Source organism: Artemia franciscana, chromosome 13 (genome assembly GCF_032884065.1).
Source record: "Artemia franciscana chromosome 13, ASM3288406v1, whole genome shotgun sequence".
Classification (NCBI taxonomy): domain Eukaryota; kingdom Metazoa; phylum Arthropoda; class Branchiopoda; order Anostraca; family Artemiidae; genus Artemia; species Artemia franciscana.
In genome coordinates this window covers 17039359-17063574 of record NC_088875.1, presented here as the reverse complement: position 1 = coordinate 17063574, position 24216 = coordinate 17039359, and the positions used below count along the sequence as shown (strand labels likewise).

The following is a 24216-nucleotide window of genomic DNA, read 5'->3' as shown; positions in this document are numbered from 1 at the left end:
AAGTTCCATTTTATAGAGTTTTGGTTACTATTGAGTCGGGTCGCTTTTTACTACAGTTCGTTACCACGAACTGTTTGATTTGAATTCGTATAAAAGAATAAAGGTTGCTAGAGCAAAGCACACATCTGTATGTAATTAAGGGTGGACCAAAGCATTATATAAAAGTATTAAGATTTGTAGTGCTAAAAAAATTCTTAAGACGTCAAATTGCTTCAAGTCCTCGTGCAATCTTCATTGCGACAACATTACTATGTCGTTTCAATGATAGATTGTGATCTAGGCAGAAACCAAGGTATCTTGTGCACTTTATTAACTGGCTCTTTCGCAAAAAAAAAAAAAAAATGATGAGTTTCCTGGGACTTATCTACTCTTGAATATAAAATAAAATTAGACTTCGCAATACTAAAAGATGGTAAGCTCAAACTAGTAATCACGGGAGGTAGAACTTCATCGTGTGAACGAATACCAAGTACAGTGGCAGAACAGGCACCGAGCCTTGTTATACCCCACAAGTTACACGAAACGGAACAGAAATGGCATCAATCATATCATTAATAAACCTACCATTCCAATAACTTTCAAACCATTTTAAACATGATCCTTTCGTACCTATATATTCCAATCTTCGCAATAAAATTAATGCAATCCACTATATCAAAAGCTTTTTCTAAATCAAAGAACACTGTGAGGGGAATTTTACTTTTTTCCAACCGATTATTCGCGAAATCAATTGAGGTGAATAGCAGATTGACTAGTAGAGTGGCTTCTCCGGATACCAAACTGTGTCTCACTTACTAGGCCTTGCCTTGCAAGGTGGTCACAAAGGTGTCGATCGAACACTTTCTAAAATATCTTAGAGAATATCGGTAATATTAAGATATGTCTCCGATTACCCATATCTAACTTCCAACTTTCTTTGAAAAGAGGTATTACTCCCGTTGTCAGGAATATGTTATGAATTTGAAGCAGGGAAGGAAGTAGATTCATCATTGTGGTTTTAAATGTCCTTAGAATACCATCAATCCCAGCAGAATTTGATTTAATATTCTTGATAAATTGAATAACATCATCACTTATGCATTTTTCAGATCGAAACTTCAGTCCTTCTTCTCGATCATCCACAAATTCTTCTGAAAGAAAAGTTTGTGAATTATTAATACTCTTGAACTTAAGACCCTATTTTTGAATAGAATTTGCCAAAATGATAACATCTTTATCACTTTTAGACGTGCAATTAATGACAATATAAGAATAATGGCTGCTATTTTTTCTTCTCGTGAATTCGTTGATAGTTCGCCACGTTGCTCTGGTAACACCCTTCTGCTCAATGAACTTCGTCCTGAAATACCTCTTTAGCTTGGTGTCGCCGAAAGTTTACTCTGTTCCTTGCCTTTCTGAACTCCCCTGAAGTCAGTTGGATCCTGGGTGTTCAGAACTTGTTCATGTAGCAGATTTCTTTTATATCTTCTCACATATAGTTCCGTCAGTTCTCGATGGTTTTCACGGTTCATCCTCCTTCTGTCTGATAGCTCGCAATGGGAGCATTTTATCATAAATTACCTTTGAAATAGACATTAATTCATTGTAATAGCTCTATCCCTTGGCGAATTTTTTCAGATTTTTTCTAAGCGCACACACCATTACTTTCTTTAACCGCGAACAAACGTTTTAAGATAAGTTAGCTGAGCAGCTACTGGGAGAGGATCTGAACCAGGGTGCACGAACCACATCTGCATAACTATTATCTAAATATATAGAACCAACGAAAATGTTATCAATCAGAGCAGCAGAGTGATTTGATATACAAGTTGGAACACAAGCTAAGGGTGAAGAATGATTTGTAATTATAGTTATATCACATTGGTATTGGAAGCTTGTTTTTCCGAAATGTTATAAATAGTATTAATCAGCATTCCAAATACCCTTGGCGCTTCAGTCACAACTATATTTTGGCAGCTCTAGAAAATTGATCTAAAATTAAACAAATAAAGAATACCCCCCCCCCTCAATAATACTCGGTTTTCTAAAAAATGGAAGCATGTGAACAATATATACAGCAAAAGAATTTGTTAAATTCATAAATATGACAGCTACCTAAAAAAGCTATTATCAAAAGTAAACTGCTATAATTTTACAATAGGTGGAGCCACCCCGGGTGAGATCTTGAGATGATACTTCAGTCCCTCTGTCTACGAAAATAAAAGATTTTTGGTGAACGAATGAAACTCACTTTGCGATAGTAGAGGGCCGATAAATTGTCACAAATTGAAAAGAGGGAGTTTGCAAGTACCTTGATAGGGTGACTACAGACTAAGAAGTTGTTTCTCACTCTGTTTAATTTTTATTGTACTGTTTTTTTTTTTAACTCTTCTCTAAGTGCAAATAATGAGTTATTTTATGTTCTCATTGATCAATATATAAATATTTGTCATACAAAAAAAATACATTATCATACAACAATAAAAATACATTATCATACAATAAATATAATCTATAATTACATATAATATATACCATACAATAAACATACATTATTGTTCATATAACAAATAATACAAAACAATACATAATAAATAATACATCAAAATAATCATACAACAAAAAATCAAAATAAATATTGTCATGCCACAAAACTCTGCGTGATAAAAAGAAGTTTGTATTTTGATTTCTAAGGCACTCCTTTTATTTTTCAATTTCAACTCAATTCATTTAAAACACGTTGGAACAAAATGTACAATAAACAATTAGTTATAAAGTATTAGAAGCCTAATTTACTAAAATAAACAATTAATTCTAGTATAAAATGAACAGCAAACAAAAATAAAGATTCAGAATCATCTTTCTCCTTATTCCAGCCAGTTTGCGTTCAAGATTTAATGTACTCGAATTCGATAAAAATGTAGATGTAAGATGAAAATTTGTTTGATAATTGCTGTTCTAAACGCTATCATAAATTAAAATTTATTATAAAAAAAGGGTTTTTTAGACTTTCAATTATTTTTTACCGAAGACTTCCGATTACAAAAGGTTATATATCCCTTTTTTAAACATTCATTTAGTATTACAAAGAGTATTTCATGGTTTTATGACTGATAAACGAGGCGTGAAAAAAAATATGAATAAAGAAAGGAAGTGGAAGCTTGTTATCACCAACAGTAATAAATTGTACTAATCAGCATTTCAATCATTCTTGGTGTTCGGGGCATAACTTTGTTTCGACAGCTATTATAAGACGAGTTGAAATGAAAATTTATACAAAGCCGTTTAAGGACTGACTAATTTTTTTTTCTCATAAGAAAAACGCTTATTCCATATGCACCCTAAATTGTACATTTGTTAAACTTTAGTTTGGACCTTTGGCAGAAGCATAATTTTTATGGTGCAGGGGGTGGGAGTGGAGGTAACGAACTATAGTAAGGAGCGACCCGGCTCAATTCTAACCGAAACTCTAAAAAATGAAATTTTGATATCAATAGTTACATCAAAAGAATTGCATTTTAATGCTGATTTAAATATAAGTTTCATCAAGTTTAATCTTACCCATCAAAAGTTACGAGCCTGAGAAAATTTGTCATATTTTAGAAAATAGGGGGAAACACTTTTTTTTCTTTTTTTTTGTCCAGTGGTGATCCTTTCGACCCAGTGGTCCTAGAGTGTCGCAAGAGGACTCATTATAACATAAATTAAAAGTTCTAGTGTCCTTTTAAGTGACCAAAAAAATTGGAGGGCACCTAGGCCCCCTCCCATGCTCATTTTCCCCCAAAGTCACCGGATCGAAATTCCGAGATAGCCATTTTATTAACCATAGTCGAAAAACCCAATAACTATGTCTTTGGGGACGACTTACACCCCCACAGTCCCCGTGGTAGAGGCTGCAAGTTACAAACTTTGACCAGTGTTTACATATAGTAATAGTTATTGGGAAGTGTACGGACGTTTTCAGGGGCATTTTTTGGTTGGGGGGAGTTGAGAGGGGAGGTTACGTGGGAGGATCTTTCCATGGAAGAATTTGTCATGGGGGAAGAGAATTTCAATGAAGGGGGTACAGGATTTTTTAGCATTATTTAAAAAAAGAAAAAATAAATATGAAAAGTTTTTTCAACTGAAAGTAAGGAGAAGAGTTAAAACTTAAAACGAACAGAAATTATTACGCATATGAGGGGTTCACCTCCTCGTAATACCTCGCTCTTTACGCTAAAGTATTTTTATTAATTTCAACTATTTATTCTACGGCCTTTGTGATTCAGGGGTCATTCTTAAGGAATTGGGACAAAATTTAAGCTATAGTATAAAGAGTGTGGTAACCCCCGCATGTAAGTAATAAAAACATACGACTATAAAAGTTCGTTACGTAAGTTACGTATATTTTTTTCTAATGAAAACGTTCGTAAAAGATTAAAAGTTCTAGTTGCCTTTTTAAGTAATTAAAGATTGGAGGGCCACTAGGCCTCCTCCCCTACTCCTTTTTTCTCAAAATCTTCCGATTAAAACTATGAGGAAGCCATTTAGCCCCCAAAAATTAATACGCAAGTTTTGTTTTAATTATTTATGTGCGGAGAGCCAAAATCAAAACATGCAATAATTCAGAAATGTTCAGAAATTAAATAAAAAAAACAAGCTTTTTTAACTGAAAGTAAGGAGCGACACTAAAACTTAAAACGAAAAAAATTACTCCGTATATGAAAGGGGCTTTTCCTCCTCAACGCCCCGCTCTTTGCGCTAAAGTTTTATTGTTTTAAAAAGTAGGGTTGTGACAGAGTCAAACTTTACTGTAAAGAGCGGGGCGTTGAGGAGGAAAAGCCCCTTTCATATACGGAGTAATTTCTGTCCGTTTTAAGTTTTAATATCGCTCCTTACTTTCAGTTAAAAAAAAATTTTATTTGTTTATTTGATTTTAGACTTGAGATTAACGTTGTCAGCGCTTTCAAATGAACCGTACCAGTTTTCCCAGTAAAATTGCTTCACAAGAGATTAATTTGTACTGAATAGCACTTAATTTTAACTGTAACTGAATAGATTAATTTGTACTGAATAGCAGTTAAAAGTTTGCTGTAAGTAGAAGAAAATTTTTATAAACTAAAAGTTGAACAGATACGTGTGTCAGAAAGGAGGAAGTAAAACCAAAACATAGCCAAAATTTTTAGTATACCTAAGTCTCCAAATGTACTGCATTGTATCAGGACCTCTAAATTGTTTCAAAAACAGTACAATTGTACATCGTTGGCAACACTACTGGAGACGACGTGAGCGAAGAACAGTGTGCACAAAGTCTGAATAGCATTTTATCTGAATAGAAAAATACAAGTTTTTTTCTATTGAAAGTAAGGAGTAACATTAAAACGACCAGAAATTATTACGTATATAAGGGGATTGCCGCCTCCTCAACACTTCGCTATTCACATTTTTTTTGTATTCTTAAAAAAGCTTCTTATTGTTCTAATTAAACGACCCTGTATTTCAGAAGTCATTCTTAAAGAATTAAACATAATTCAACTTTAGTGTAAAGAGTGAGGAATTGAGGAGGGGAAACCCTTTCATATAAGTAATAATTTCTGTTCGTTTTAATATTGCTCCCTACTTTCAGTTGAAAAAAGTTTATTTATTTATTTAATGTCTGATCGTTTTTGAATAATGCCTTGAAATCTGGCCCCATCTCCACGGAGAAACCCCCCCTCATGGAAATGTCCTCTAGATAATTCAATCCCGGCGAAAATTTACCTCAGACAATTACCCTTGAAAACTCCACGCGTAAACTTACGCGTAAACGAAAAAGAGAAAGCAAGACATAAAAAAAAACATCAAAATTGTTTATAAATTCCGGATAATTCCCCCAGTGTATAATTCCCCCTGACAAGGTCACTCCCTGGAAACTTCTCTCTGCATGGAAAATTCCCCAATGGAGAACTCCCATCAGAAAATTGCCCCCCTCCCGCCTGAAATCGTATACATACTTCCCAATTACAAATATATGCGTAAACAATGGGCACATTTTATAGCTTAAAGGCCTTTCCCCTGAGGCTGTGGGGGGAGGGGCCCATGTATCCAATGGCATAGTTGTTGTGCCTTTCAACTATGGTGAACAAAATGGCTATCTCAAAATTTTGATTGGACGATTTTGGGGAGAAAGTGGCGGGTAGGAGACCTAGTTGCCCTCTAATCCTTTTGGTCACTTAAAAAGGGCACTAGAACTTTTAATTTTCGTTAGAATGAGCCCTCTCACGATATTCTAGAACCACTAGTTTGATACGATCACATCTGGGAAAAAAATTAATTAATAAAGACGCATTCATGATCTTCCTTCTGGCAAAAAAAAAAATATATAATTCCACATTTTTGCAGATAGGAGCTTGAAACATCTATAATAGGGTTTTCTGATACGTTGAATCTGATGATTTGATTTTCATTAAGCTTCTCTGCCCTTTGGAGGGTGTTTTCCCCTTTTTTGAAATTCAGGCAAATTTTCTTTGACTCGTAGCCTTTAATGGGTAAGAATAAACTTACTGAAACTTATACATTTGAAATCAGTATAATGAGCCGATTCTTTTGATATATCTATTGGTATCAAAACTCCGTATATTAGAGTTTCGGTTACTATAGAACCAGGCCGCTTCTTAGGCTACTTACAGTTTGTTATCACAAACTATTTGGTTAATATTTATTTATGCTATTTGCTGGGGCATTAATTTTGCTCAAGCAGAAATAGCCTACTGCTTAATCATTTGTGTTGAGTCTCATCAGGGGTCGTTAATTTAGCGGTGTGTTAAATTTAGTTGTTGAAAAAGCAAACTTTTTGCTGAACTTGACCTTAATTTTTACCCCTATCTGCATTTTCGTCTCCAGTATATTGGTATATTTATTATCCAGTACTGCGTATGATTATTAGTTATTGTTATTAGTATATTTTTATACCAACGCAGTTCATCACAGAGGGCAGGGGGGGGGATTCTCGTGTGATATTCCCGAAGAACCCTTCCTCTGGAGAAATTTTGTCCCAAGATTTTCTTTTGTGTTTGCACATTCTGGGTGTCATTCAGGAATTTTTGGGTCAATTGTTATTATCGATAGGAAAGAATGTGGACTAAGTGGACCATTATAACATTATTACTTATCGCTGCAAGTTTTTTTTAATGCCCCCCATTGGGTACAGCCTTGATTGACAGTCAATTATTTAAAAAAAATTGATATTTGCTATTTATTTTTATATATTTGCTCCTAATTTTGACAAATTTGTTCGATTCCTAGGTCGTGGCTAATCAAAATTGTTTCGTCGAATAGCACGGAATAGTTTAGATTGTCGAAAATATGAATGCTTAAAGCCGAATCAAAAGATGCTGAGCTATCATTGGATTTTGATTAATTTTTTTCTATATTTTCTTTGTGGTCCTGCCCACAACTATACGGAATTTGATATACCCCTTTTCGACGAGTAACTGGAATTTTATCCTTATCAAAATTGAGAAGATTCATCACGGACAAAATGTCGGACAATTATTTATTTTTTTTTATGAAAAAATTCTCCCTCATAAGATGTCAATTATTTCTGTTTATGAATTCAGGGCTGCCAATTGGAGCAGCCCTGAAATTGTGGGCGGAAAGCAATTGTGGGCGGAATCTGATTCCGCCCACTTGATTTTTTGCTCCATCTCCCCGGATTTCAAATAAAAGATTTTTGGTATTTTCCTTCAAAAGCAGGTTTTTGTTTTTTATTCTTTCACTTAAAAAAAAACACAAAATTACCACACCTCTAAATTTTGGTAAAATGACCCATCCTCGTAAATTCTTGCGAATTCGTGCCTCTGTAAGGATTGAACGTAGTTATAACTACGTTAGGTTATATAACTATGGTTAGTTATAACTAACCATAATCAAACGTTTGTTTTTTACTATTGCTTTTAGGTATATATATATATATATATATATATATATATATATATATATATATATATATATATATATATATTTTATATATATATCCGAAACTACTAATGAAGTCACTAAACAAAACCTTAATTCCGGCCAAAGTCGCAAGATGATTATCACTTCGAATGAAAAATTAGCCACGCCTGCCTAAATTGCAAAATATGCAAACGATGATAGCTTAACCTAAGTAACCTTTATCTTCCGGTAATTTAAATACGGTAGTCAAACTTTTTACTTAAAATCATTTTGAATAATTATGCAAGAAATTTTTTCGGTACTTACGTGTTATCCCTACCAGACTCAATGTTTAAAACCGGTTTTTCTGTGTGTATTCTCAGATAATCAGCCTAGCCTAAGTAAAATAAACTACTATGTCGGTATATTTTAATTAGATATTTAATAATGAGTTGATTAGGTATTTAATATAATACGCTCTCGGCAACCTGCTAGTTCCATAATCCTTTTTTGCAGTTTCCATAATTTTGTTATTAAAGTGTTATATTTTCATCATATTTAGGTATATTCCATTATGATTAACCTGACTTCACTTTTTGAGTGTGGTTGAGATAACTCGTAAGTACAACTTTTTCTACTGAGTGTTTGCTTTGAAAAAACAAGTGCCATGACAACTTAATCACCAGATGCTAATTTACATGTCTGAAGTTTTGTATATTCTAATTTTATAAATGAAAGTGTTATACCGCTGCATTTACATTTCCCAGTTTTTGATAATTTGGAATGTGAGTGGAAGATCGATAATGCCCCTAAGTGAAAAAATATTTGGCGGGGTATTGGATAACTTTTATGAGGGTATGATGAATATAAAATACATACACACATAAAATATATGTTTATAGATTCTGAGTTTACCATATTTCATGGAAGGTTAGGTTTTTGACCTAACGTTTGAAAATTTACCATCTAACCCCTTCCTATGTGGGCTGGTATGACCCAATCCTTACTTTTTACTGTTTTACTCATTACTTTTTTTTCACCAGTTTAGAAACTTCTATTTGATAATTTGAACGAAAGGCTCTTTGAAACTCGGTAAAATTTGGGATTTCTGAGGGGAGGGCAGACCTCGAGGCCTTCCTGGTACTGCCCCTTTCGGTTGAGAGGTTTCTAAGTAAGGTTTTATTTTAATTTTTTGGTGCATTTTTAAAAGTTAACTTTAGTGATGAGACTGATAGAACGAATACAGTAGAAAGGTTTGGACTGTGACGTCTAAACATTGTTTTCTAAACTAAAGTTATGGTATGTAGGCCGTTTAATTTTTTATGATGAACTATAGGCTATTATTCTATAAATAAAATTTTGAAGTTAGATTTTTGGGTACTTGTGTCTTATAGCCACCACACTCAACTTCTGTCGAGAAGTGAAGTTTGGCTAATGTTAATGAAGTTAGGTTAGGAAAGAGTATAAAGTCATGCTGTGTCCATTGACGCACTATTTTGTTTTGGGCAACACCCCTTATCCTGGAAAAGTCCAATTGCCTCTACTTCAGTCCTTGGTAAATCCCAAATTGTCATTTTAACATCCATGGTCAGTCACTATTTCCTATCAACACAGATCTCAAACTCAATGAATTTCACCCCATGGTCTGAAAAGCTGGTTCTGCTCAGAGGAAGACTTTGACGGTGGTAGCTTTAAGACATAAGTACCAATTTTTTTGGCTAATATTTATCCGTTGCCGAAAGAGAATTATAGTTGAAACAGTTTTTGAAATCTCATGATCAACACATTATCATAAGGCCACGCTTATAACGCTTAAACATATACCATTTGGGAAATTTCTCTAACGCATGTATCATGAGAGAGCGGCTTAGATGACTCGGGACATGCTTCTTGGATGGACAAAGGCCACGCACCTGGAATACTAATACTAAACAGCCCGCAATGTAGTAAAGGAGAAGTTTGAACTCCAAAGATAAGAAAGAGATGAGTTTAATAAATAGCCTAAGAACTTAAAACAACGTGCAGGTCCCTTGGGAAGTGGTTAAAGCAGACGCTTTTAACAGGGTGATCAAACAGTTCTTGGTATCGAACTGTAAGTAACGAGCGACTCGGCCCGATATTAACCGAAACTCTAAAAAACAGAATTCTCATAACAATAGGTGTATCAAAAGAATTGACTTTTTATCCTGATTTCAAATATATAAAATTCATTAAGTTTAATGCTATCCATCAAAAGCTACGAGCCTGTGAAAATTTGACAGATTTTCGAAAAATGGGGGAAACACCCCCAAAATGTCAAGAAATCTTAAGGAAAATTACATCATCAAATTTAGCATATGCTAGAGCCCTACTCTAAGGTTTCTACACTCCTATATACATTCTCTTTTTTTGCCAGAGTTTATTCTCTTTTTTCTTTGCACTAAATCGTAAGTTTTGTCCCAATTCTTTAAGAATGACCCCTGAATCCGAAAGGCCGTAGAATAAATAGTTGAAATTACTAAAAATACTATAGCACAAAGAGCGAGGTATTTATCTCCTCCTAAATACCTCGCTCTTTATGCTAAAGTATTTTTAGAACCCCTCATATGCGTAATAATCTCTGTTCGTTTTAAGTTTCAATGTTACTCCTTCTTTTCAATTGAAAAAAACTTTTCCATGTTTATTTTTTATATATTTATTTTTTTATAGTAATTTTAGAAAATCCTGCGCCCTTTTCATTGAATTTCTGTTCCCCCATGACATATTTCTCCAAGGAAAGATCCTCCCACATAGCTCCCTCCCCTCAACCCCGCCCCTAAAACCAAAAAAAAATCCCCTGAAAACGCTGTGCACTTCCCAGTAACCATTATTATATGTAAACACTGGCCGAAGTTTGTAACTTGTAGCCCCTCTCCCAGGGACTGAGGGGGAGTAAGTCATTCCCAAAGACAAAGTTATTAAGGTTTTTGACTATGCGGAACAAAATGGCTATCTCAAAATTTTGATCCGTTGACTTTGGAGAAAAAATGAGCGTAGGAGGGGGCCTAGGTGCCCTCCAATTTTTTGGTCACTTAAAAAGGGCACTAGCACTTTTCATTTCCGTTAGAATGAGCCCTCTTGCGACATTCTAGGACCACTTGGTCGATACGATGACCCCTGGGGAAAAAAACAAATAAACAAACAAATAAACACGCACCCGTGATTTGTCTTCTGGCAAAAAATACGAAATTCCATATTTTTAGAGATAGGAGCTTGAAACTTCTACAATAGGGTTCTCTGATACGCTGAATCTGATGGTGTGATTTTCGTTAAGATTCTATGACTTTTAGGGGTTGTTTCCCCCTATTTTTTAAAATAAGGCAAATTTTCTCAGGCTCGTAACTTTTGATGGGTAAGACTAAACTTGATTAAACTTATATATTTAAATCAGCATTAAAATGCGATTCTTTTGATGTAGCTTTCGTTGCGAGTTTTTAGAGTTTTCGTTGCTATTGAGCCGGGTCGCTCCTTACTACAGTTCGTTACCACGAACTGTTACCTCTGCATTTTTTTTGGTGTCTTTTGTTTTCTTGTTTCATCTTTTGTTGCTTGATGCTGGAGTTGGACTTATTACCTTTTTATTGGGGTAATTACCTTTTTATTGTTACCTTTTCCCTGTTCATGTTAAGCACCTGAAATTTTCATTCTTTGTTACTTTTTATTATCTTATTATTATGTCCGTTTAGTAGTTTTTGATAGGAAATGTCTTGTAGTCGACTGAAAAAGAATAAAGTTATTTCCAGTAGAAAATCATTTTGAAGGCTAAACTGTCGGAATATGACACTGGTTGATCGACTCGTTTTCCGGAAATGTGTTTGTCTCCCTTTGCAAGTTTTATTTGCTCTCAATTAAGTTTTTATTATCTCAAAGGGGGGAAACCTGTGGAAACAACAAGCCAAGAATGAAGTGTTTTCATTGTATTTTCTCAGTGATTGTATCTCAATTATACTTTAATCCGACTGACAGATAAATTGTTATCTCCACAATTGAAGAGATCAAGTGTCTCGTAAAACCGAAGGCAGGAACAAGCTTAAGTGACACTTAAACTGGCACGATAAGGGCAAATTCGGATCCCTCAAAAGGCCTAGCGTTGTGCGTAATTGGAGATATAGCCTTGAAAGATCCGATTAACTATATTTGCCGGAACTCCGTTGAATTCTTGTCATATTCTCCGCAGTGAAAAGTTCAGTGCTCCAAACCGTCCCTTTACAATTGTGTTTAATTTGGTAAAAAACAATTATTAAAAGATAAAATTTAAAAGTAGCGTTAAATATATATATATATATATATATATATATATATATATATATATATATATATATATATATATATATATATATATATATATATATATATATATATATATATATATATATATGTGTGTGTACGTATGTATGTATAATGAAAAGAGAAATCATCGATGTAACAGCACAAACACAAAAAAAACAAGAGCTAAGAGCTCATATGGCACTTGTGACGAGGCGAGAAGAGCTAAGAGCCAAGAGATCATATGGTATGAGCTCTAACAAAATTCTATGAATCAATAGATTGATTTAAAAAGGAAAATAAGAGGCTTAATGCCGGTCAAGATTTAAAATAAGAGCTCTGAGTCACAAAGTCCTTCTAAATATCAAAATTCATTAAGATCCGATCACCCACTCGTAAGTTATAAATACCTATTTTTTTTCTAATTTTTCCTCTCCCTTTTGCCCCCCCAGATGGTCGAATCTGGGAAAACGACTTTATCAAGTCAAATTTTGCAGCTCCCTGACACGCCTACCAATTTTCATCGCCCCAGCACGTCCAGAAGCACCGAACTCGCCAAATCACTGAACCCCTCCCCCCAGCTCCCCCAAAGAGAACGAATCCAGTACGATTCTGTCAATCACGTATCAAGGACATTTGTTTATTCTATCCACCAAGCTTCATCCCGATTCCTCCACTCCGAGTGTTTTCCAAGATTTCCCCCTCCAACTCCCACCAATGTCAAAAGATCTGGTCGGGATTTGAAATAAGAGCTCTGAGACATGAATTCCTTCTAAAAATCAAATTTCATTACGATCTGATCATCTATTCGTAAGATAAAAATACCCCAATTTTCATGTTTTATAAGAATTCCGGTTTCCCCCTCCAACTCCCCCGAATGTCATAGGATCTGGTCGGAATTTGAAACTAGAACTTTAAAGCACAAGATCCTTCTAAATATCAAATTTCATTAAGATCTGGTCACCCTTTCGTAAGTTACAAATACCTCAATTTTCAAAATTACCCCCCCCCCCCCCCCCAATTCCACCAAAGAGAGCAGATCCGGTCCAGTTATGTCAGTCACGTATCTTAGACAGGTTTCTATTCTTCCCATCCAGTTTCATCCCGATCTCACCGCTTTAAGTATTTTCTAAGATTTACGGTCCCCCCAGCTGCCCCCCCCCCCAAATTACGCTTGATCCGGTTGAGATTTAAAATAAGATATCTGAGTTACGAGTTCCTTCTAAATATGAAGTTTCATGAAGATCCGATCACTCCTTCGTAAGTTAAAAATACGTCATTTTTTCTTATTTTTCAGAATTACCCCCCCCCAAATTTAGCGGATCCGTTCCAATTATGTAAATCCCGTATGTGAGACTTCTGCTTATTTTTCCAACCAAGTTTCATCCCAATCCCTCTAATCTAAGCGTTTTCCATCATTTTAGGTTTCCCCACCCCAAACTTCCCCCAATGTCACCAGATCCGGTCAGGATTTAAAATAACAGCTTTTGAGACACGATATCCTTCTAAATATCAAATTTCATGGAGATCCAATCACCCGTTCGTAAGTTAAAAATACCTCATTTTTTCTAATTTTTCTGAATTAACCCCCCTCCAACTACCCCAAAAAGAGTGGATCCGCTCTGGTTATGTCAATCATGTACCTAGGAGCCGTGTTTTTTTCCTACCAAGTTTCATCCCGATCCCTCCACTTTTAGATTTCCCCCTCCCAACTCCCCCAAATGTCACCAGATCCGGTCGGGTTTAAAATAAGAGCTCTGAGCCACGATATCCTTCTAAATATCAAATTCCATTGAGATCCGATCATCCGTTCGTAAGTTAAAAATACCTCATTTTTTTATTTTACAGAAATACCCCTCCCCCCAACTACCCCAAAGAGAGCGGATCCGTTCCGTTTATGTCAATCATCTATCTAGGACTCGTGTTTATTTTTCCCACCATGTTTCATCCCGATCCCTCCACTCTAAGTGTTTTCCAAGTTTCAGGTTTCCCCCTCCCAACTCCCCGCCCCCGTCACCAGATCCGGTCGGAATTTAAAATAAGAGCTCTAAGACACGATATCCTTCTAAACATCAAATTTCATTGAGATCCGATCACCCGTTCGTAAGTTGAAAATACCTCATTTTTTCTAATTTTTAAGAATTATTCCCCCCCCAACCACCCCAAAGAGAGCGAATCGGTTCCGATTATGTCAATCATGTATCTGGGACTTGCGTTTATTTTTTCCATCAAGTTTCATCCCGATCCCTCCACTCTAAGTGTTTTCCAAGATTTTAGGTCCCCCCCCCTCTAACTCCCCCCAATGTCATAAGATCCGGTCGGGATTTAAAATAAGAGCTCTGAGACACAATATCATTCCAAACATCAAATTTCATTAAGATCCAATCACCCGCTCATAAGTTAAAAATACTTCCTTTTTTTCTATTATTTCCGAATTAACTGGCCCCCCACTCCCCCCGATTGTCAAATCGGGAAAACGACTATTTCGAAATTAATCTGGTCCGGTCCCTGATAGGCTTGCCAAATTTCATCGTCCTAGCTTGCCTGGAAGTGCCTAAAGTAGCAAAACCGGGACTTTAGGTTTCCCCCCTCCAACTCCCCCCCCCCCAATGTCATTAGATCCGGTCGGAATTTAAAATAAAAGCTCTGAGACACAATATCATTCCAAACAATATCACAATATCATTCATTAAGATCCAATTACCCGCTCTTAAGTTAAAAATACTTCATTTTTTCTATTTTTTGCGAATTAACCGGCCCCCACTCCCCCCACCCCAGATGGTCAAATCGGGAATACGACTATTTCTAATTTAATCTGGTCTGGTCCCTGATACGCTTGCCAAATTTCATCGTCCTAGCTTACCTGGAAGTGCCTAAAGTAGCTAAACCGGGACTTTAGGTTTCCTCCCTCCAACTCCCCCCAGTGTCATCAGATCCGGTTGGAATTTAAAATAAGAGCTCTGAGACACAATATCATTCCAAACGTCAAATTTCATTAAGATCCAATTATTTGCGAGTTAACCGGCCCCCCACTCCTCCCGAAAACGACTATTTCAAAGTTAATCTGGTCCGGTCCCTGATACGCTTGCCAAATTTCATCGTCCTAGCTTACCTGGAAGTGCCTAAAGTAGCAAAACGGGACAGACAGACTGACAGAATTGGCGATTGCTATATGTCACTTTGTTAATACCAAGTGCCATGAAAAGGAGATAGAAGGAGAAAGGGAAAACTGTTTTCCTAAATTAGTGGTTAATATAGACCAGCACTTGAATGAGGCCTTAACCCTACTCATCCATACAACCACATAGGTCAAACAGCATAGCCATACACAATCAGCCATAAAGAATAATCCATGGACAGGCAGTCATGTCGTCAATAAGTATAAGTCGTCATTTACCAAACAATAAAAACAATAAAGACAAATAATTCAGAGGCAACAACCCAACATAAGGGCTCATCAGGAGAATACACTTGCCTATAGGGTTTCGGCACTTTAAATTCTCTACCCAGTCAAGTGTTGTGCCTACCATAGAATATCTATGGCATCCCCGTGTCAGGTATCACCCCCAAAATACATGCCTATGAAAAAAAAACAACCAGCAAATGTAGAACAACCAAGTAACACCAAAACAAACTTATTCTGTATATAATATGTATACTTAAAGAAATTTTTTGACTAATTTCGGAGGTTCGAGAAATGTTGTCACAGCGCCATTTATTTTGAATTGTGTTTCTATTTGAGCGGAATTTTTAAAAAATTAGCCACATGGTAAAGATGAATTATATAATTGTTTAGTTCATTCAGGTTTTTTGCAATGTGTTAATATTTGTGATTTGGTAAAATTTTTAATATTTAGTTTACCTATTGTTGCTAAAGGGAGGGATATATTAACAGGATAAGCTTGTTTTGGTTTTACTTGGTTGTTTTACATTTGCTGTTTTTTTTTCATAGACATGTATTTTGGGGGTGATACCTGACGCGGGGATGCCATGGATATTCTGTGGTAGCCACAACACTGTGCTGGGTAGGGAATTTAGAGTGGCGAAACCCTATATAGGCCAGTGTATTCTCCTGATGAGCCCTTATGTTGGGTGTTGCCTCTGAATTATTTGTCTATATTATTTTTTCTATGGTTTGGTAAATGACGACTTATACTTATTGACGACATGACTGCCTGTCCATGGATTATTCTTTATGGTTGATTGTGTGTGGCTATGCTGTTTGACCTATGTGATTGTATGGATGAGTAGGGTTAAGGCCTCATTCAAGTGCTGGTCTATATTAATCACTAATTTAGGAAAACAGTCTTCCTTTTCTCCTTCTGTCTCCTTTTTTTTTTTTTTTTTTTTTTTTTTTTTTTTTTTTTTTTTTTTTTTTTTTTTTTTTTTTTTTTTTTTTTTTTTTTTTTTTTTTTTTTTTGTGTTTGTGCTGTAGCATTGGTGATTTCTCTTTTCATGATATTAATATATTTTATTTTATTGAGTGACCCACTAACATGGTAAGAATGAAATTCAGGATCCGCAAAAGGTCAATTGCTGTGTGAGATTGGTGATATAATTGAAACTATTTAGTGGAGGTAGGGATGGCATTCAATAAGCAACGAGACAATTGGCTGTAGCCCAAAAACTACTACTTTAATCTCGAATGTTGAAGCTCGTATAGGCTACAGCTCGTATATTAGATTTTTCTCAGTTTGTAACTTAGTGTAATCAAAAATTAAATTAAATACCAATATATGTCAAAATTTTCTTAACTTCTTAGCCAATAAATTTGGCTTGGGGCTGAAATTACCTCAAAAGATCACTTTAGCAATATTCACCGCAGTGGTATTGCGCCGTGCCTGGGAACTTGGTACTGGTTTAAACCTGCCTGCCCTAAGGCCTTCTTCCTGGAGGAGCGGTGATTCTTAAGCTAAATCTAACCTAAAATCTGATACATCTTTAAGATTGTTGTTTGGGATTTAGTTGTTTCATGCTGCAATCAGTGATTAATAATATATAATAAAATATACAAAGGAAGTCGTGTCCTTTTCTGGGATGGAAAGCTCAGTATCCTAACCCCCAATAAAACCAAGTGCCTAACCTTTTCGCCTCTACGTTTTGAAAACACCTCTTTTAGTATATTCATTGAAAAACGCTCTTTTTGGTAAATTTATTAAAACTGTCCTCTGTAAGATTTTGGAGACGGAAAAATTTTGTGAACAACTTTTTGTGAACTGCTTGCCACTGGCTACAAGAAATCATTACTTTACTTTACGGCATCTTTCTTTACTTCATTGGAAACTCTTACTTTAAACCTCTAAATATTCATCTTCACCTTCTGTGGGGGAATAGTTTATCACTGAACACGATCTAACAGATAGTACGAACAGATTGTTAATGAGTTAGGTAGTTGAATGTTGAACTAAGATGATTAAATTACCATATTATTTTTTAAGTTTCAAGACGCATCATTATAATAAATCTATGTTAATGAGAACGACGATATAAGAAGCAATTCAAAAGAGGCAAATAGTATAAAAATTAAAAGATCCGCCAGCATAATCTTATCTACCTTCTACATCAAATAGAATACAAAAGAACCCATAGAAATGTTAAAAGTTCATGTTACGACCTTTGTTCTAAACATGTCCGTCAAATGGATTTGGGAAGAGATCTTTATTTATTTATTTATTTTTTTTTACAGGCTCCCGATTCAAAATTGTTGTCCCACGCTTTTGGTGCAAAAATTCTGAAGAAATCCCACATTTGTCAAGTCTGTCATCAGAAAGTAAGAAAACATGGTGTTGCGTGCAAAATTTGCAAGTTTATTTGTCACACTGTCTGTCAGCCAAAGGTACTTTTTCTTCTCTTTCATTGTTCCCTGTCTATCGGGGACTTAGCTGTGTATCCTCCCTTGTGTCTCAAGGGGCACTAATCATTCGGAAAATTAATTTTTTTGTATTTTCGCTTTAAAAATGAAAACTACCTCCCCCCTAGATTTTGACAAATGCCTTTGATATTCTTTATTTATTTAAAAAATTGGTACCTATTTATTATAGCCACCCCACTCACAAAGGGAAGTTAGGTCAGTCCTAATGAAATATACCTAAATATAATGAAAATCTAATACTTTAGTAACAAAATGATGGAAACTACAACAGAGAATTATGAAAAACAGGCCGCCCAGTACGCAGTATATTAAATATATATCCTAATCAAAATACCAATTCTACATACGATATATTTAACTAAAATGTACCTACATTGTAGTGTATCCCTGTTAGGCTAATCTAATTATCACCAAGTACATACTGAAATACAGAGATTAACTGGTTCTACTCAGATCATGAACTTGAGTGGGGTGGTTATAACACATTAGTACCAAAAATCGATTAAACTGAAAAATTCCCCTCCCTCTCATATTTAAAAAATAGCTTTTCTGTACCTTAATGAAAAAAAAAGAACGAAAAATCATTGGCCACCCCGAAAATTTTTGAATTGGTGCCACAGTCTTGTTGCACTTGGTATGCTAAATTCAAACAACTTTAGTTAAAGTCAAGAACATGTCTAAAGAGTTAATCAGTTTGACTTCTGAATCAGTTTGACAGTGCAAAACAACTAAAGGTCTTATTTCGTTCATAATACAGGTGAATTACCAATTAATTATCAGCGTAATTACCGAGCATAGGGAACTAATAAGAGAGGGAACTTTGGGATGTTACCATGGGTTAATGGGAATTAAACAGCTAAAGGCTCTGACACAACAGAGCTACCCAGCATGATTAAAAAAACCAAAACAAGCCGTGGTTTCATTAACTGGAATTTGGGTTTTAATCAAAGATCTAAGTTTCTTTGGATCTAAGTTTCTTAAGTTTCTTTAAGAACACGCTCTTTTTTGCTTTCTTTTGTTCTTATTATAACATACTTAGGGTTTAGATTCGTTTAAAAACTAAACAAGAACAAGATTACAAAGTGTGAAAGCTCGTAATTCTAATTTGTTCTTTTTTTCTTACAAGTTTGTCGGAAAAGTGAATACCTTCTAACCAGTGGGTTAAAAGGGATTAGAACTACGGGCACGTAAAATAGAAGGAGGTTAGAAGCGGTTCACACTATGGGCACGTAAAATAATAACATAATTGATCATGGTCGATTTGCTTTTGATTTTATAGTTTAATAATAACCTCCTTGGGTGTTATCAGTTTTTTTGGGAGGGGTGAGTTCAAGAGCTATGTTTCTTATGGATGACTTTTGAGTAAAACCTCTTTGATATCTTTTTTAAGAAATGCTTCCGTTTTCATGCATTGCTTGCCCATTTTCGGAGTTTGACGGGTAGCTACCCCCCTCCCCTTACTCTTTTGGCCATAATTATGATTCTTGAAAAGTGCATACCTGTTGCTAATTTAGTATCAAATTTTCGTTCTTTGGAGTATTCTAGTATTAAATTCAATTTCGAACATATATGTCTGAAATTATTTTTTCACGTGAACCATCAATCTCCTGCTCAAAGTCACAGCTGTTCTGGTACAGCAACTGAACTGGAAGATATAGAAGAAAGCAAAACCAAAAAATTAAACTGGACTACCTCATCTATGCGGCACATCAAAGCACTGAAACCTGATAGGGTGCTGGCTACTCTCTGATAAGCTTTATTTACGTGAAAGTCCATTTTGAGCCTGTATTTTTGCTATTCTCTAAAGGGAAGGGACCATTCGAAGTCATCTTGTGGGAAATGATGTTGCAAGTCATAAATATTGACAGAGAGTAGGAAAACCAGCAAATGTGTTTTGTTTTCTTTTATTCTCATCAACAAGTTGTTGTTTTCTTTGCAAAGAATATTGTTCTTTTACGTCAAAATACAAAAAATAAATTTAACTCAGAAAATCCAATTATCTGACTGTTTCTGGGAATAAGATATAATTCCTTCGAGGAAAAAAACTTATAAGTATCTTGGCAACCAAATAAATTATAGGAAAACAGATTGAACCAATCGATAAATAGTGTTAATTTCGCAGCGTTGACCTTTAATTTTAGTTTGACAAGAATATCACATAAGACCTTTTTAGTTTCTACAGCCGCAGTTGCCAGGAGCTAAACTCAAGTAAACTGTCCTGGTATTTGGTCGAGCAAACTTACTTCATGATGAACAATTCTTGTCATCTTCACTTTTTGAAGGAAAGATGAATGTTTTTAATTCTTTAGTAAAATAACATTGTACACGTTTGTACACGAATTCTTTGCATGGAAGTTGTTTTTGAACAACTGGTGAAGTAAAATTGGCTTTGTCTCTAATTTTATTTGGACCATTTTTTGGTTTGAGCTAGCTTTGTCTCATATCTACTTAGAATAAAGATGAAAACTTTGCCAATTTCAGCGAAATGTCTTGGCAAGAGTGGAAAAGAATAAGGACTTTATTTTTCCTAGATCATGGCATAGCGGAAACATTTTATGCTTGCAAAGAGAAACAGAGAGATTACTTGGAAAAATCTTGTGATTCGAAACTTTTCGTTTTATCTGCTGGCTTACATTTTCACACAGGTACGAAAATTAACCAGAAAAAATCGGAATGTTCCGAATATTTTGGCCCCGCGTCCGGGAGCCTTTTTCAACGGAAAAAACTAAAAGAACGAAAAAAAGATGTTTTTGAAAAATAACACGCAAAAAAACACAACAACCAAGCACACGTAGAAAAAAAAAATAAGAACAACTCACATTATAAAAAGACTTCCAGTACCAATATTACAACATAAGAATAAACCCAAAGCGAATGTCTATAGTAAAACCTTGGGTCACTCTCCTCCCAACGTTCAGTATATAAATGAGAATCTATTAAAAATTAAGAGTATATTTGCTTAAACAAACGAAAAACGTCACCAAACCCCGGGTCCATCCCCCCAAACTAAATATCACAGGTTAATCAACAAATTCATAAATTATAAATTAAATAGAATTTTTTTTTGCTATTTTAGCTGCAGTCTGTTGATTTTTCCCTGCTTTCACCTCATTCTGTCTTTTGTTCTTAAGGTTGTCATTTGTTCCAGGATACTTGTAAATCAACACTGGTTGAAGATTTTACCTGCTCCTTAATTAAACTATTATAATTTGAGTTTATCTTAAAATCTCCTTCATCTGTTTTAATACTAACACCCCATAGATAATCTTATTTACCTCTATAATTTATCTGAGACTTTGCAAAAATCCTAAAGACGCATTTACACTTTTTGTCTGATCAAATAAAACACTGTGATGAGGAAAATTAAATACGTGTTCTGCTACAGCTGATTCAAACGTTTCCAGTTTTTGATTATGTTTTATCGAGCAATCTATAACATCTTTGTGTTGCTGTAGCCTGTTTTCTAAATTCTGCTGTGTTCTCTCTACATAAAATTTACCACAAGAGCATGGAATTTTGTATGCTCCCTATGGAAAAGCAGTGTGGTCTAAGAAACTATTTTTCACACAGGTAACCATTTAGGGGGAGTTTAACTTTCCATTCCTTTTACTAACTTCAAATTTCACTCAGAGGTTTAAAAATCAATCATGTTTGAGGAAGGGTTATTTGTCTCTCCAGAAATAAGGAATGATTTGGGTGCTTCCACATGGTTATCTTTTTTACATATATTTCTACTCTCGCTAATTGCCCGCTGTACATAATCGCTGAAAACACGAACACACAAGCAGATTACACAATAAAGAGAGAAGAAACTTTCTAAGAACACACAACAAAACTGATTTAAGACACATTAAACCTTAATCAGTATTTAGAATGTTCAATAAATGTCTATGTACGTTGAAGCAGGTTTTTGATATCATCTAAAAGCATATATTTTTTCATAATTTACCTTTAAAAAGGCGTTATATCGTTAAAATTTGAATTTACTGATGACTTAATAATTAAGTACTATCGCTAAAAGATGAATTAATAGACGACAATGTAATTTGTAAATTTAATCGGTTTGTGGAGGTTATGATTTGTGAGGCATGACATCTGAAGGAAGATGATTTCAGAAAATTATGTTTATAATTTTTTTTTCTCGTTTTAGTGAAGAACATACAAATATTTTAGGAAATTTTCCTTAGAAAATAGACCAAGTTTGTCTATTATTATGTCTTAGGGGTGTTCAAGGCATTCCCAGAGGTCAATGAGATCCTAAAAGGTTACAAAATATCTTAGAATCAACATAACGTGGTTTGTTTTCCGGCTTCAGGTAATTCTAGTATGGTAAATTGGTAAATTATATGGTAAATATAGTCTCAAAAAGGGGGAGGGGGAATATATTAAATAAATTGAAACTTTATTAGTTTAATAGAATGACCTGCACAAGCTTGGTAATTAAACAAGTAATAATTGAGTTTACAAACTCAATTATTGAGAAAACATGAAATTCAATAAAACTTAAATGGGAAAATTAGAGACCATATTCATAAGTAAAGACGCACCATGTCTGTTAAATTTTATTAACTGCGTGTTTATAAAATTTGAAAAATAATTCGAAATTCATTTTTTTATATCCCAGCAAAATAAGATTGGATATAATAGTCAAAATTTTCCTTCTAAAAAGATAAAAATAAATAGATAAAATTAATAAATATAATGGCTAAAATATTTTTTTTATTGTAATAAATAGAAATAAGATTACTAAAAAAGGGGAAAAACTTATTGAAGTCCGGAAGATTTATGCTACTACTACTAACAACTCAGTACAACACCAAGTTGCCAGAGGCCAACAAAGCTATGCATGTTCTACTCCCGCCCCAATCTGTTCAAAGCTTAACTGTTAATTCTCTCTCATGGAGTTTAATCCATGTTCTTTAAACCCATCCTTATGACCTTTTCCCAACCAATTCGGAGGCGATCTGCTTTTCGTTTTGCTCCGTGGGGATGGCCAAAAAGCACAATTTTTTGTACACTTATAGTTCAATCTTGATAGAAATTAGTTCTTGTCTATTAAAGCAAAGGCATATTGACCTGAAAACAGTTACACCCTGTTTTAAATTGGCCTAGACGAGAAATTTGGAGAAGGAACGTTGAAATGTAAAATAGATGGCGACGACATGCACTAAATAGAATCCATGAAGCAAAACATACAACAACAAAAAAGGTTTTTATTAGAGTAATTTAATTTGAAAGACATAATTATAACATACATACCGGTAGAGGGTGTACATATATATATATATATATATATATATATATATATATATATATATATATATATATATATATATATATATATATATATATATATATATATATATATATATATATATATATATATATATATATATATATATATATATATATATATATATATATATAAATCATAACATGAAAAAATTATTCTGATTTAAATGTTGGTAAAACAAGTAGATGCAACAATTCACAAAATGTTTAGGGGGGTATTTTTTAAATCTAGGCTGAGCAATTTTTTTCTATTTTGGAATGAAATAACCAACAAATGATTTTGTTCAATGAATATACGAAGAAAGTATTTTTAAATCTAGAGGAGGAGGCAAATGCCCTACGATTACCCTCTCCGTACGGCTGCCGTTGAAAGCAGAAGCTCTCGTGGTTGCTGTAAATCCTTGCTTACTCTATAATAAAATATAATTTTTTATTTTGTTTGGACGAAAACACCGTAAAAGCCGTGCCTATATCCTGAAAAATCCAACCTGTGAAAAATGTGCCTTTTCTCAGTATCATATATTTGTTGTTATTTTTATCTGTTTATCAATATCCATAATACATCAAATAGTTTTGTCTGTACAGCCTACCTAATAAGGTTTTCACTAAGAATTTCGATCTGTTGGTTTTGCTGATGATTCGGTTGCAGGAATATTGGTAATAAAATTCAGTACTTGCTAAACGATAACTCGTGTGTGGTAAATCAGAGGGTGTTATGTGGCAAATATTGTAAAGCTGTGTTTTAAAGGTAAACCGCTTAAACGCAGGAGGCTTGGTTGAGGGAAATCCAATCTTTCTTATTTTTTCTGGCTCTTAAGATGCTCAAAATTTTGTGGTTCTGGTAAAATTCCCATTTTCTCGCTTGTGGAAACAGTTGGGAATTTTTATTTTTA

The 24216-nt window shown here is 34.5% G+C and overlaps 1 protein-coding gene across 4 annotated transcripts in view; it reads left to right on the top strand.

Moving 5' to 3' along the window:
* LOC136034587 (tensin-1-like) overlaps positions 1–24216 on the top strand; it is a 297146-nt gene that overhangs the window by 58925 nt on the left and 214005 nt on the right. For all 4 annotated transcript variants that reach the window (XM_065715843.1, XM_065715841.1, XM_065715842.1 and 1 more), the window contains exon 3: positions 17846–17995. In XM_065715843.1, the coding sequence (XP_065571915.1) occupies positions 17846–17995 (150 nt within the window). The remainder of the gene's footprint in view (positions 1–17845; positions 17996–24216) is intronic.